At 36.2% G+C, this 16,862-nt stretch overlaps 1 protein-coding gene across 6 annotated transcripts in view; it reads right to left on the bottom strand.

The window, feature by feature from the left end:
• Nucleotides 1-13,572: 13,572 nt before the first annotated feature.
• LOC135195686 (transmembrane protein 268-like) overlaps nucleotides 13,573-16,862 on the bottom strand; it is a 779,026-nt gene continuing 775,736 nt past the window's right edge. For 4 of the 6 annotated variants that reach the window (XM_064222077.1, XM_064222080.1, XM_064222078.1 and 1 more), the window contains one exon: nucleotides 13,573-16,693. In XM_064222077.1, the coding sequence (XP_064078147.1) occupies nucleotides 16,617-16,693 (77 nt within the window). In that variant the 3' untranslated portion in view covers nucleotides 13,573-16,616. The remainder of the gene's footprint in view (nucleotides 16,694-16,862) is intronic. The other 2 variants (XM_064222081.1, XM_064222079.1) reach the window with 1 other exon arrangement.

Here is a 16,862-nt window from a genome sequence, read left to right on the forward strand (position 1 = left end):
TTAAAGTCCTTACATGAAAATGGTTTTAGAGGGCACTTACCAATTTTTATCGAGAATTTTATCCATGAAAGAACTTTTCAAACACGAATAAACAATGTATATTCTGACTCCTTCAATTTAGATTGTGGAGTCCCTCAAGGGAGTGTTTTGAGTGGAACACTTTTTGCTCTAGCTATTAATAACATCGTAAAGCAGTTACCACAGGGAGTACAAAATAACTTGTATGTAGATGACTTTGCTATATATTATTCCTCAAGCAGTCTTCGTCCTCTACGAAGAATTCTTAATAAAACTATCAAAAACATCCACAACTGGACTTTGTCAGTAGGCTTTAAGCTCTCTATAGAGAAAACCCAAGCAATTATGTTCTACAAAAATAGTAGATGGAAACAGAATCAAGACATAGATCTTAAATTAGGTGATAGCCTCATTCAGTTTAGTAATACTATAAAATTTTTAGGCTTGGTGTTTGACACTCATCTTAACTGGAAAGCACATATAGCCTTTGTAAAAAATAAATGTAATAGTGCCTTAAATTTGATAAGAAAATTGTCTCATACTACTTGGGGAGCTAAGAGACAAACATTGCTTTTGATATATAAAGCACTAGTTTTATTCAAAGTAGATTATGGAAGTCCAATTTACGGGTCAGCATCACAAAGTACCTTGAAGTCCTTAGACTCTATCCACACTCGAGGCTTGAGACTTTGTAGTGGAGCCTTTAAAACTTCTCCAAACAATTCAGTATGTTGTGAAAGTGGCGAACCCCCATTATCCTTACATCGTGACCTTGTAACAATGAGAAGTGCTTTAAAGATAACGTCCACTGATTCCCCCACAAAAAAAACTATTTGCCATGCGAGATATATTTATTAGTAATCACGAACCACCTTTTCCAATAAGAGCTAATAGGTTATTGGAATCTATTGGTGTTAGAGTAAATATACTCCCACCCTCAAATTCTCCACCTCCATGGATGATGAAGAAAATCAAAGTATGTTCTAACCTTTATCATCTGTCAAAAAAGCAAAATTATACTTCAGATCGCTATAAACAGTATACATTAGAACACATTCGAAGTAAAGGCCCACATAAAGCAATATACACTGATGGATCCAAATCTTCTGCAGGAGTTAGTTGTGCTGCAGTGTCATCATGCAAAATAAGTCAGAATTCATTGCCAATTGAAGCAACTGTCTTTACTGCTGAGTTAACAGCAATTATATTGGCAATCAATCAGATAAAATTGTTAAATAATAAACTGAATACTAAATTTGTAATATATTCTGACTCAAGAAGCGCAATTGAATCCCTCAAGAGTTATTCACATAAGAACCCTTTAGTAAAGGAAATTAAACAAGTCATCAATAAATTATATTCACGTTGGGTTAACATTGAAATATGCTGGATTCCTGCCCATGTTGGAATCCAAGGTAATGAAAAGGCAGATGAAAAAGCCAAGTCTGGGATAAATTCACAAATTTTTGACAATAAATTGCCTGTTACAGATTATGTAAACTCAGTGAAGCAGTGCATAAAAACAAAATGGCAAAATCTGTGGGATAGTGAAGCAGACACCAACAAATTAAAGTGCATCAAACAGAAAGTAGACTTGTGGAATACATCAGTACAAAATGAAAAACGAGCTGAAGTAATATTAACAAGATTACGAATAGGCCACACAAGACTAACTCACGAGTATTTAATGATAACTCCACAAGGGAACATCCCTCATTGGAATGTCTGCAATACAATTTTAACAGTCAAGCATATTTTATGTGAATGCCTAATTTTTAATAGAGAAAGAAATTTATATTTAGGCAATAAATCATTATCAGAAATACTATCAGAATCAGATCATTTTTCTTCATATAGAGTATTAATATTTAAAAAAAAAGACTAATTTGATTAATAAGATTTAACATATACCCTACTAAAATAGATGACTTTTGTCATTTTTATCTATTTCAGTCTTTTATAAGTTCAATTCATATTTTTAATTCTAACCTCATCTATCACTTAACAATCCCCTCATTTATCATTAATTTATTATAATTCATTAACTTCATTCCATACCATTCCATGTTTTAGACATAACATTTTCTGAGCGTATTTTTTAAATAATTTCCTCCCGGATGATTTTGGGCCAGCACTGTAAGAGTCTGGTTAGACTCATTGGGCTGGTAAATCTTAACTTTATAATAATAAAAGCTTGACAGGTTATTTTAACGAGATTAAGGATTGGGCACACTTATTTAACCCATCAGTTTATTTTAGAAGGAAGCAGCCCACCAGTGTGTGCTTACTGCGACGAGATACTAACAGTGGAGCACATTCTGATGGTTTGCCCCAAATATTTTAACCAAAGGGAAAAGATATTTCCAGGGTAAATCCCTCTCAAATATCTTGGGAGATGAAGCAGATATTTCTGCTCTCATCTCTTTTTTAAAGTGTATAAAATTTTTTAATAACATTTAGATAATTATTTACATATCATACAGATTTTTAAGGATATTAAACTATTTGTAATATACTATATTACGCCATGGGCGACACGGGCCCTTCGCCCAGAAATAGATTTTTCCTACGTCAAAATCCCTTTATTAGTCACATCTAATTTTATGAATCATTTCTTTCACTAATTCATTAATTCATTTACCTTAAATCAACTTATTTAACCTTCATTACGTCAATGAATGGTCTTCTTGGCCCCAGTGCCTGTTCTTTAGCCCTAAATATCATACATCCATCCATTCCATTCCATTCCATTCCAACAGGAGCCTTTAGATCCTCCCCAATATCTAGGGTATTAGTGGATGCAGGTGAACTGCCCCTAGATTTGACAAGGAAAGTTACCCTGCTGAAATATTGGTACCGCATACAGAGAAGTCCTGAGTCCTTAGCATACAATACAGTTTTAAAATCAATTTTTGTATTTGTGAAAGACACCCTTCATATCCAAAACCCTTTGGGTACAGGGTAAAATGTGCCTTAGAGGAGCTAAATGTAATAAAAGGAAAAGTAATTCCAGTAAAATTTTCAAGACTCCTTCATGGAAGTTGTCCTCTGTGGAATATTGTAAATGGTTTTCTGGTTGCAAGGCAGAGTGCTCAGATGACATTCTTAAACAGAAATTCCTTTGCCATGCTGAAAAGCATGATAACTTGAGGCAAATCTTTACCGATGGCTCCAAGTCCAGTGCAGGTGTTGGGTTTGGAGTGGTGTACCCTGACAGTAGTATTTGTGGTGCACCCCCTAAATGCTGACCCCTTGGCATTGGTAGGGGGCTTGGGGACCAGCAGCTGGGCCATGATGCCTGGTGGGGTTGGTTTCTCACTGGTCCTTGGGGCCCAGCTGCTGATCCAACTAAATTAGTCAGAACTTTTCCTTCTTTCTGCAATTTTTTTCATTCTTAATACATCCTTCTCCTTCATGTAATATTTTTTACTAGCATTTCAGAATAATTATGTGGAATTTTCCACCTTTGCTGAAATTTATTGGACCTGTTAAACAAAAAAGATATCATAGTTGGGACTGGGTTTTATATCTGAAGCTAAATAGTGGGAACCGTGGCAGGACCATCAACTGCCCGATAATGTTTGGACCTGAGCGATATCAGGCGGAACTATTTTGCAGGGCTGGACCACGGATTCCAGGGGGGTCTAGTTTTGCTGATAGGACTCTCGGCATTCTGTCCGGTTTGCCCATAATGTGATTGGGGGGGATGATTGTATTCTCGTAATACCCTCAGTCCTATGAAGCGGGTTTGGCTTACACTTGGGCCACTCTAATCATGTTGTGCCATCCCCTGTGGGGTAGGGTAGGGACGCGGACATTTGGGAGTCGGTTCTCACTTGACGCGGACATTTGGGAGTCGGTTCTCACTTGTGTCATTAGTGGAACAGTAAACACCATGAAAGGCTGATGATATCTTTTTAAGGATTTCAGGTTCATTTTTTTTTTATCTTAAATCTTTATGAAATCAAAAAAATAAATATTCAAGTACCCTGGGCCCTTTGATGGTGGTGAATTGGCACAGTTAATGACTGCTGGAACCTCCCCTGACAACCTTCCTCTAGAAAAAAAAAAAGAAACTTCCAGTGTAATTACACTGAAACCCTATGCTCCTTTACAGAGTAAAGGGAAATTAAGCAGAGACATATTTGAAATTGGACCTGGAATATTTGAAAAGTCTTATGATAAGTATTTAACTTTTAATCTGGAAGAAGCTAGTTAAGATATTTTTTATGTATATCGAGATATTGTGAAGTGTTGTGGCCGAGAGCCTAAGATTTCTTATGAAGGTAGAGGAAAGCTGATGGTGGAATCTACCTCAGCAAAAGAAACTGAAAAACTGAAAATATTATCACACCTTGGAGGAGTCAAAGTACAATGTGCAGTACATTCTTTTTGGAATTACTCCAAGGGAATGATATATGCTCCCCAACTGATGATGTACTCCGAAGAAAAACTTGTAGAGGAATTAAAAGATCAAAGTGTAATAAGAGTTGAGCGAATGAAGAAGAAGGTAAATGGAGTCTTAGTACCACTTCCCAATTTAATTATTACATTTAATTCTACTCGATTACCTACTGTAGTAAAAGCAGCCTGGCTACTTTTCAAGATTAAACAATACGTATATCCCAAGACCGAGGAAATGTTTCCATTGTCAAGAATTCGGACATATGTTAGGGTCCTGTAGACAGAAACTGCAAGGCAAGCCTGCCACTTGTGTCAAATGCAGTGAACCAGAGCATGGCATATGTAATAATCAAGCCAGATGTATACATTGTGGAGAAAATCATCCATCATCTTCGCTTAATTGTGATGTATACATCATGGAAAAAGAGATTCAAACTTTAAGGGTAACAGAACATATCACATTTAGGGAGGCAAAAGAGAGAGTATTGAATCAATATGTTAGACCAGGAATATCCTTTTCCAGTGTCGCTGCCAACCGAAAAAGAAATAATAAGGAAAATTTACATAAAAAAACCAGTGACGACCCATGCTCATGCCTCTTTGGAGGCGGCGCCAATTGTTGCTGGTGCTCCTTCCTCTTTGGAGGCTGCGCCAGTGATTACTGGTGCTCTTGCCTCTCCGGAGGCTGCACCAATGATTTCTGGTGCTCCTGCCTCTACGGAGGCTGCGCCAGTGGTATCTGGTGCTCCTGCCTCCTCGGAGGCCGTACCAGTGATTTCTGGTACTCCTGCCTGTTTGGAAGGTGGTGCCAGTTGATTCTGGCACTCCCGCTTCTTTGGAGGCAGTGCCAGTGGTTTCTGGCACCCTTGCTTCTATGGAAGCAGAACCAGTGATTTCTGGTACACCTTCCTTTGTGGAGGCTGTGTCGGGTATACCTGGCACTCCCACCTCTCTGGAGGCTGTACTAGCTGTAAATGCTTTGGAGGATGCACCAATGTCCAATCCTCACACCCCTCCTCAGGCGACACCAACTTTGTCTGCTGTTCGTGAGACTGATAAGCCTCTAAAAAGGAAGGCAGGCCTAAACAATCGGTCTCCTTCCAGAAAAAAAGAGCAAGGTTGTAAGCTGAAAGCTCTTAATAGAGGCTCTTATGCAACAGCCTCTAGAGGCTCTAATGCAACAGCCTCTAAAGGAAAGTCAAATTCATTAATTTTCTCCGGTGGAACTGTCAGGGATTAAGAGCTAAATGGGAAGAATTAAGGCTGCTCATATCAGAAGTGTCTCCTGTTTGTATAGCTCTGCAGGAGACAATAATTGGTAATAATTTGTACCCCAGCCCACGAGAGTATACATCCTATCACTCCACCTATAATTTAAATATTGGAAGCCATGGTGGTGTTGTTTTATATGTTTGAAATGACACCCCTCAAAATCCTATTAGTGTCCAATCAGCATTGCAAGTGATAGGTGTACAGATCCATTTGCAAAGAAAATATACAGTATGCGCTCTCTATCTACCACCTAACGAAGTCTTCCCCATCAATGAATTTAAATCTCTTATTCAACAGTTACCATGTCCTTTTGTTATTTTAGGGGATATGAATAGCAGAAACCCTCTTCGGGGTGACCAATCAAAGAGGAAGATGCTTAGGTTCCATCACAGAAGATGAAAATGTGGGGATCCTCAACTCTGGGGAGTCTACGCATTTTCATGTTCAAACAGGCACGTTATCAGCAATTGATTTATCTATATGTAGTGATGACTGTCTTATTGACTTTACTTGGAAAGCTATAAATGATAGATTTACCAGTGACCATTTCCCAATAGTGGTGAGTGTAGCATCAAGTCCTCCATCTTCAAGGCTACCCAAATGGAACATTGGTAAAGCTGATTGGTCAACGTTCCAGGAGCACAGCTCAATAGATGACTCTGCTGATGACTTTCCCTGTGTAGATGACGCTCTTGACTTTTTGAATACAATAATGTTCTCGGCTGGTCTTCAATCTATACCTAGGACTTCAGGCAAATTTGTCCGCCGACCAGTTCCCTGGTGGACTCGTAAATGCCAGGAAACCCATAGAACTATGAGATCTGCCTTCACCAGATACCGCAGACGAAAATGTGAGTATTATCGTGTAGAATTTCGAAAAGCGAGAGCTCATTTTCGCTTGGAAATCAAAAAAGCACGAAAAGAATCTTGGACAATTTTCATATCTTCACTAAATTCAAAAACTCCTCTGACCCTAGTTTGGAAGAGAGTTAGAAAAATAGCAGGCAAGTTCACTCCTTGTCAACCTCCAGTTATCAAGGTGAATGGTTGCGAGGTAGCAGACCCCCAGTTAGTGGCAAATGAGTTTGCTAATCATTTGCTAATGTTGCTAAGAAAAATGATGATAGACCCTATTCAGCTCAAAGACGGATAATGGAACAGGTCGAAATTGATTTTAATACCTCAAGACATGAGCAGTACAATGCTCCTTTTACTATTAGAGAATTTGAATCGGCCTTGAATAAATGTAATGAATCAGCTCCTGGACTGGATGATATAACATATTCAATGATTAAGCATACCCCTGAAAATACCAGACTTTTCATATTAAGCCTAATTAACAGAATTTACCGAGAACATATCTTCCCAAGCTTTGGGAGAAGTTAAAATTACTGCCATTTGTGAAACCTGGAAAAGATCCGTTCAAGACAGAAATTATCGTCCTATTGCATGACATCTTGTTTGTGTAAGATCATGGAAAAAATGGTGAACACACGATTGATGTGGTTTTCGGAGTATGCACTCCACAACTGATGTATTGGTACGAATGGAATCTTCAATATGTGAAGCTTTTGCCAACAAACAGCATCACATCACCGTTTTCTTTGATCTAGAGAAGGCTTATGATACAACATGGAGATACGGCATTTTGAGGGTCCTTTATGAATTTAACCTGAGAGGCAATTTGCCCCTGTTTATTAAGGCTTTTTTAAAAAATAGGATATTTCAGGTTCAGGTTGGAGCAACATTGTCAGATGTGTTCAATCAAGAAGAAGGAGTACCACAAGGAAGTGTTTTAAGTGTAACCTTGTTCGCCTTGGTAATCAATGGGGTTTGGGGCTAAAATAATTCCCCCAGATATAACCTATACCCTATTTGTAGATGACCTGTCAATTTCCTATTTGCAGCATCAAGGATGGCAGTGGCTGAACGCCGCCTTCAGCTCTGCATTGATAATATAGTAAAATGGGCTGAGGTTAATGGTTTTAGATTTTCTGCCAGTAAAACGATAACTATGCACTTTTGTCGTATAAGGGGAATCCACCCTGATCCAGATCTATTCATTCATAGGCAGAGAATTCCTTGTGTTGGTGAAACAAGGTTTCTTGGTTTGATTTTTGATAGTAAGCTGACTTGGATTCCACATCTGAAATATGTTAAGGCAAAATGCTTGAAAGCAATGAATTTGCTGAAAGTCGTGTCTCACACTTCGTGGGGGTGCAGACCGAACTCAGATGTTGAGATTATATAAAGCCTTGGTCTTTTCAAAATTAAGTTATGGGTGTGAGGTGTACACTTCTGCGAAGCCAAATAGCCTTAAAATGCTCAACTCAATTCATCATGGAGGAATACGATTATGTACAGGAGCATTTAAATCATCTCCCACCGAGAGCATGCTTGTAGATGCTGATGAGGTGCCACTGGATCTTCATTACAAGCGTCTGCTGGTTCGGAGCTGGTATAGATTCCAGAGGCTACCTAGGTCTTTAACCAGCATTTGTATGAAAAATGAAAGGCATTGGCAGTTTTATGAAAATCACCCCAAGCAACCTTATCCATTTGCTTTTAGAGTAAATTTTATTGTCCGTGAATTAAATATGCCAAGAATCGAGATTTTACCAGCAAAATATTCAGTTAGTCCCCCCTGGAACTTTCCAGAGGTAAAATTTTGTAGATATTTTAACTTTACCAAGACAGAATTGTCCAGTGAGGCCATGCGGTCAATATTTTTTAGAACATTCCGTGCAACATGATGACTCCATTGCAGTTTTCACGGATGGCTCAAAGTCAGATGCTGGCGTCGGCTTTGGTGTAGCTTTCCCTGATGTAGAGAGAAGTGGCAGGTTATCATCTGTTGCATCGATTTTTACAGCAGAATTATATGGAATTTTAAAAGCTTTAAAGGAAGTTTTAATTCGGAATGAAAATAATTTTATTATATATTGTGACTCAAGAAGTGTTCTTCAGTCACTGGAATCTTTTAACCCTTTAAACCCTCTGATTTTAGATATATTGGAATGGCTGCTCTTACTAAAAAGATGAGGGAAAGAAATAAAGTTCTGTTGGGTGCCTTCCCATGTTGGGGTGGCTGGGAATGAGAAAGCTGACCAACTTGCAAAGTCTGCAGTCAGCTCCTCAGAACCCACAAGATGCCTACTACCATATCGGGATTTGTATCCTCTAGTAGGTCAGAGAGTTAAAAAAATGTTGGCAGTCCCAGTGGGAGGATATTTTAAATAATCAAAAAATGCGTAGTATCACGTCTTCAGTGTCTCCTTGGTCATATCCGTATATGCCAAGGAGACAAGAAACGATGTTGTGCCGATTGAGGATTGGACATACAAGACTCACCCATGGGTTCTTGATGTCTCGTGAAAATCCTCCGTTTTGCGAGAACTGTAATGTGCCCTTGACTGTGAGACATTTGCTGGTTGAATGTCCCAGATTCTTGAATTTGAGACATAGGTTACTGTCTTGGGGTCGTGACAGAGTAGGTAATTTTATCCTAGCTACAATTCTTGGAAAGGATTGTAATATAGAGCAGTTATATATTTTTATGAGGGAGGCGGGCCTCCTTAACCAAATTTAAATTATACATAGATTGTCTATGTAAGAACTTATATATGAACAAAATTTTTATATAATATATTTATAGATCTTTTTATATGAAGTTTATGAAAAATTTAATTTTTTTATATTTAATTGATTTCGGTGTCAATTACCCAGATGTTGTGACGCCAGATATAATACACAATCAATCAATCAATCAACATGGACTTCTTCTCCATGGAAAGAGCAGGCCTTTACCAATAAATCTCACACCATTGTCCCATATGAAGCTCTGGTATGTTGTAGCACAGTCTTGTGGAGGATGATGCCACCATCAAGCACTGTCACTCTGAAGTTTGGGAGAATAGTGGAACCCAGGACTGCATTTTGATAATTCTCCAGCACCTTCATAAATGCAGCTTAGTCAGTTTTCACAATGGTGCCATCAGTGTGTACCAGTGCCAGTGGTAATTGGGAAGCTTAGCAAATGACAAAGATTGACATTCTTGTTTGTTCTTCTGAAATGGTGAGAATCCTGCCAAAGACATCCCATACTCCTTTTATTGTATTTACATCCTTAATGGTTTGTGAAGGCTTGACTATCTGCTGCAAAGTTCATCACCCTTATTCATGGTACACATATTAAAAATTGTGTCTTATCCGAACGTTTAGCCTCAAGCAACTGTCTCATTTGCTTTCCTCTGTGCTTCATATTCCCGAGGATAGGTTATAGAGTTCTGAACTAGAGGCAGTGGAAAAAGGATTGCATGTGTTTTTCATTCCTTCTATGAGAGTGTTGATATCCTTGTTGTCCTGTTTCAATCTCGAGCTGAGTTTGCTTTGCTGGATGTTCTTCTGAATGGAGGCCAACAAGTTCTCAGTTCAGAAACAGGCATACCTCGCTGTGTACTGACCATCTGAATGTACTTTCTGAGTTTCGGATGGATGTTATCCACCGCCATCTTGAATTGAATTCCAGATGGCGGTGTGTTCTAGTGTTCTAGTATGAAAGCGTTTGCCTTGGTGCAATTTTTTTTATTTATCCTGAATGACCAATTTGGTCCCAGTTCTGGCCTAAGGGCTAGACCTGGCATTTTATCTAATCCTTCGGGCCAGCCCTAGGAGAGCTGAAAATCAGCTCAGTGGTCTGGTAAAACTACTTTTATAATAATAATAATAATATACTACTTCACATTTAACTAGCTTTCGAACAACTTTTCGTCCATTACACAGTTCCAGACAACCACCTATAGCCAAATGAAAGGGCCAATTTCACATGGTTAAAACAAGGGGAAAATTTGCCTGGGCGGGTCCAACGTTCTATTTTGCACTCATACTTGTTCTCTGCATCCTAAGCTACACGAATACGTTCGCGATGAATAAAATCATCCCCAGCACGAGTCCTTCGCCAGCAAAGTAGAGTTGAATATCCTTCGGGTCGTAATTGTCGGAAGTATGTCCCTTTTGTAGTCGATTTCCGACAGCCGCAGGAGCATTCCGCATTAAAACAAGATTAACGACGGGATACGGTGTCGGTCGAAGAAGTCCATGATGGTGCTTATTCCTTTCACATTGTAGGCGGTTGTTACTCGACTGCCGTCGTCCGCAGCGACGAACGATTTTTTTTAAGTTGCGATGTGAAACTCTCGTACTGCAGGATACTGTAACCAGGTTCCATTAATCAGCCTGCAAGTGAAATTATATTTGTCACAAGGGCAAAGTAAATTCAGACAACATCCAAATACGGGAGGGGGAGAAAGCCATTTAGATCCGGACTTAACCCACATGAATTCGCTGATATTTGTGGAATTCAAAAGAGTCAGCCGTACAAACTTTTTTATCCATGGCGTTAACAATGAGTGAACCTATCCAGGTCTATGAGGACTAAAAATATCCATAATTATAAAAAATAAACAGATATCAATACGAATCCCAAAGAAAATTCGATATTACTGGTAGTAAGTTACTAGACAAAGAAGTGGAAAACGGAGCTATTTGTAAGATTGCCAGGCAACATAAGAGTCAAAGAGAATATTAATCATGATTCTGTATTTCTCTATGCTAACTGAAATTAAGTTGTGATAAAATCTGATCCTATGTGCCCTAACAAAAGTTTCATATTCAATTTTCTCGCGCGCATCCTCTGAGGTTAATTTTAAAAACTTTATTAATAGGTAGGAGATGCAACGAAAAAAAAACCCACTATGTAACTAATTTCTAAATAAACTTTGGGTTTTTCAAGAAAATGTGACATTTTCCGATGAATGTTTTACTTGAATTGTAATAGGCTAATGTTGCAAGTAAATATTTCATATACATATCTTGATACTTCTAAATGTCTATGAGGTTCAGAAAAAATTAATTCATTTTGTTGTTATAGAAATTCTATTTGCTTATTTTGTTCATTAATTTTAAAACGATTGCAAGTCCTTAACTAAAATTGCATTGCACACACGGATAAGAATAGGTTATGTGGTATGTCATGTGAAGTTCATGAGCTAAGCATTCCTTTCTCCAGTCAATCTGCTTTGCAAGCACGAGATGAAGCCTTTGCAAGCAGATATTTGAGGTTAAAGGAATCAATGCTGATACAGCAAACGCGACAGACCTTCTAGAACTGATGACGTCGTCACCAGCTTAAGAGTTACGTTACTTGCTGTAAGAGATACGACTTTAGTATTTTCAAATGATATTTTTTGTTTTAATTCTCCACCCGCATGAGAAGAATGTCTGAAAAAAAAACAGTACCAAAATTGAACAATATATTAGTTTCATGTTGGAAATCTGCATAATTGTAATTATGTTAAATTAAATATTCCTTATTCAAACTAATGAAAAAGGTTTCCATACAAATTCTATATATATTATTAGCCCTGTATAAGATTCATATAGGATTATTCTATAGATAACATTTTCACTTCTAGACTTCCTGACTTTAAAATCTCTTTTATTTTATTTCATTTATTTATTTATTTATTATTATTATTTTTTTTTTTCATTGACTACGAATATAAATCACCGAGACAGACAATATGTCAGTAGGTTTTGGATATGTGTTTGAACTTTTAGCTTATTTGTCATTACTAAATCGTTAAGTTAGAGTTCAAATCTTTACGCATATATATTTGGATATTTAATTAACCTATGGTTACGTTTTGCTTATTGATTTTATCGTGATTCCTTTTTTATTATAATTTGTAACCCTTCCGACTTCTTACGGAGTGTATATATTGACTCCACTTGTATCCATTTTTATTTTTTTACTTATTTATTTATGTTATATTTATTTATTTATATATTTTTTTTATATATATTGATAAATTAATGGTTGGCTTGAATATGTGGAAAAGTGTTCTAGCGGCGTACCGTATAAGGCTACTTGCGGCATCAATTCTATAGATACAAGATATAAATGATAAAGGTATTTAAAACCGCGAGAACCGCTATAATCCAGTTCGGATCCAATATCACGAGTTGTAACTCGTAAGACATTGACACTTCCTATTTAATTATCCGTTATTCTACCAAACCGATTGACTCTGGGTGATAAAATATATTATTGGTTTTCTTAATGGAAAGGAATTCACACGAGTTAAGGAGATTATTGATTTACACCACCCAAGTCAGATTATCATGTGTTGAATTCCATGTTTAGTGATTTAGCACTCATAAATATTCCTAACGCACTCAATTGCGGTGTTTGTTTTTAGTGCTATTAATTCTATATAACGTGTCAAGGAACTATTAACACTAAGAAGTGTTCATTCCCTCTGTCAGACTCGTAATTCTGTTAATAATTCTACGTATATTCTTTCAAGGATTGATTTGGCACAGGATAGGCCCTTAACTGACAGGTGTCTTAGTGTGTCCCTTGTTTTCATGACACGTGTTACAATCAGTTATGTGCTTTTTATATCTGTAAGCATTGTAGGCCAGTAAAACAGTGATTTGGCTTTCTGTGACATAGTAGGGAACCCTGGATGACGGAATGCAACCAGTTTATGACGATTGGTATGAAAGAGATTATTACTACTACCTGGTCGTTAGTCATCTGCTGTGTTCTTCGGGTTTTCCTCGTCACGGACCTACATATAATATTACATTTGATTACATTATTCTGATGCACATACTTTAAATATACTTTTGCTTTAGGGTTTTTTATTTTTTAATGTCTTTTTTTTTCTCAATTCATGGTAATTATTCTTATTAGTTTCTTTCAAAAAACTTAACTATTCTATAAATTATAGCGTCAATAACCTCGTCATTGCGATGCCAGCAAGAAGTAATTAATCAATCAATTGATTTTAACTAGGTTAATGATACAGCAGGGTACTAGAATACATTGTTTATTCTAATACTTTATCCCCATAGGGAATGAAAACAAAACCATTTTAACAGACTAATTAATTAGAAGCATAGACAATTTAAATAAATTCAGTATGAACTTTTTTTTTTTAAATAAAACAAACTCAATATGCACACAGTATTATTTGTGCAAAGCATACTGAATAATTATTCATTTCACAGTGTGGCACTGCTTGTACTAGAGTAGTACTGTATTATGTAAATATAAAAACTAGTGCAGAAGTAAAATCAAAATTTCATGAAAATCAAATGAAAATGGCTGCACTACATATATAGAAAAATTACTGGAAAATCATTTGATTAAATAAACATGTACACCATACAGCTAGTACATATATACATAATGTGTATACAGTACTTACATATATAAATATATACATATAAAATTTCAAGCTAAACCCTAGATCTGTGATTCACATGAAGCACCTCCTACTAAGGCAAAGTTTTCTGGACGGATGAAATTCACATCTGGAAGGCCAGAAGAAAGAATGGGCTGTGGACATACCTAACAGAAGTTGTAAAATCCTTTAAGTCTACAAGTACAAAATATAAACATTAACATCAAACTATTAAGTGTCAATTATTGTGTTTCAAAATAAAATGTATAATAAACATACACTTCAATTACGTAAATTGCCAAGATGTGTGAGTATCTGCTATATAAGCAGTATTAAACAACCATTGCCAAAAATGCAATACAGCAAACAGAAAATGAAACTGCAGGCTGTAAAACATTGTACTAGATACTTAAATAAACTTTTACCTTTATTTTTATCTTTAGCAAAGCAACAACAAATGTGAAATAAGTAAACGAGGATGTTGCCCTTGGAAACATACTATGTTGTTGGCTTCAAATACAAAAACATCCTAAAGACTACAGCCAATTCACTAGCATAATTTTCCTTGTTTCATAATCCTCCTATATCATATGAAAACAAATGAACATGAACATTAACTGAAGTGTCATTTAAACAAGATTGTACACAATACAAAACTCAAAGTACAGTGCCTAAGTACATGATTTATTAGTAACTGAAATGCATCAATTTCTACTTTCTGGAAGATGAATGTTAAATAAATTTCTCAACTTTAGATCAGCTAACTAGGCAAGGCTTTTCAATCAGACATCCAAATACAAGAGCCTTTACTATGGTACATGGCACTCATGTTTTCAATGGTATTACATAGATTCTGATAGACTAGAATTTTATCAAGCCCATGAATCAGATACTGTCTTGCTATGGAGAGAAAGCTTTTAAAATGAAAGGGTCATAAAAAAATCTGCCATGTAAGCATACTAAAGGCAGTGCATTTACGTGACATTTTAAAGAAAATACCAAACTTAAAATGACTGACAAATCTAAAATTCTCATAATAAGAAAGAAAATAACATTACAATAAGAATTCTCACTCTGTTTATACAAATTCCAAATGGGACAGTAGACAATGATATCAATTTTCCTACAAACGGATAATACCAGTTTCCTGAAAAAAACTGATGAATTTACTGCACATTAATTGGCATTCTCCCCAAATCAGTAAGAATAATATATATTGGCACAATTGATAACCAGCATACTGTTTCCACTCTTATATATCTCATGTACTAAGATGTATCATTTTCCTAGACATTAGATAGTTTAAAATACAAGGCCATTGTGGATGTATTGTAAGCCACCAATAACAACTACATGAACTGAATGACTATAAAAAATAGTACATAAGCTCTATAACAAAAAAGAAAAAAAATAGGGTTCAATGGCATCTTCATTGTTATCTATATATTCAAACTTGTGAACACTTACATACAATGTACATTTCACTGACGTGTTTTGCAATATACTTTACAAAGATGACGGTACTTAAAATATAAAAAAAATATACTCAGTGCTTGTATTGCTACAGACATTCACAAATTTACAAACAATAGCTTGAAAACTAAAAAGATTATTCAATATTTTGTCTGCAGAACATCAGTCACCCATGACCTGTTATTACATTTCTAGACAAATATCTCTGACTGCTAATCACAAAAAATAAAATTGTAAACAGCAATGCACATTTACTTTGGTCATTATCTAAGAATTGGGAACAAAGCAGAAGGCACACTATGGTCATCGGTTATCAAACACTGGGCAATGAGACACCATGCAAAGAATTAGTTTCTGTGCATTTTCTACTATTTTCTGTACTTTGCATTGGTTTAGGAATACTTTTCTTAACGTAAATCTACCATGCAGATTAACAACTGTTACTTATGATACAGGATTATAGAACTGCAGCTGCTCTGCCATCTGCACACATATCAAACATTTACCTGGAAAGGATAACAGGCACACAAACAAAATTATAGATGAAGATGGAATTTGGATTCTTAGTATGATACCAGAACTAATAATAAAAAAAATTGTATGCAAAATTTACCATGCTTATAGGGATGACAAATTTTCAACTGCTGTATAGTACAGTATAATACAACTAAGTGTGATAGGTTCAAATTTTCTTGATTTTCTCTGCAATAAACTTGAACTTAACAAAATACAAAACTGAAGTTGCTTTTTTGACAGTTGTGATGCAAAGTGAATATACTGTACTGTACCTATATACTTTACATGGCTCAAAATATGGGAAAAAAACATAAGAACAAAATAATTTAATAGGAACACTGCTTATTTATCAGAAGAAACACTTGGGAGTCCAAGAGTTTAGTGCTTGACCTTGAAAACACAAATATACCATGCAGTCTATGCTAAATTTCAGATTGAAAATTTCTTAGGTACTGTTTGTGAAAATACCATAACCCCAAGTGACAAGACCCAAGCTTAAAATGCAGCAGCTTGCAATTCTACTTCTCATTTCAGAGAATACACTATATGTTCATGCTAAAAATACTGCTTTATCTTTACAAGCCTTTGATGACCATAAAAAAAAAAAATTATATAGGTAGTACACTATAGAGTACAAGAATATTTCCCAGCACAGCAGATGAAATCCAACTTCATCCCAGATCAGGCAAGATTTGGTACTGTCTGAGGCACAGTGTTGCTGCTTCCTTGTAGCCAGATATCACACAGAGCAAAACAACCTAAAAACAAGTTATATATAATGACAGCAACATCTTCATGCACTACCTAAGCTACATAAGGAAATTGTCAAGACTATATACCTCAACATTATGTACAAGGGTTGTTAATTTTGACTTATAACTTCAAAGTAAGTATTATGAAATATAGCAAGATGTTCTGAATGCAAAT

The sequence above is a fragment of the Macrobrachium nipponense genome, chromosome 16, assembly GCF_015104395.2.
Source record: "Macrobrachium nipponense isolate FS-2020 chromosome 16, ASM1510439v2, whole genome shotgun sequence".
In the NCBI taxonomy this organism is placed as follows: Eukaryota; Metazoa; Arthropoda; class Malacostraca; order Decapoda; family Palaemonidae; genus Macrobrachium; species Macrobrachium nipponense.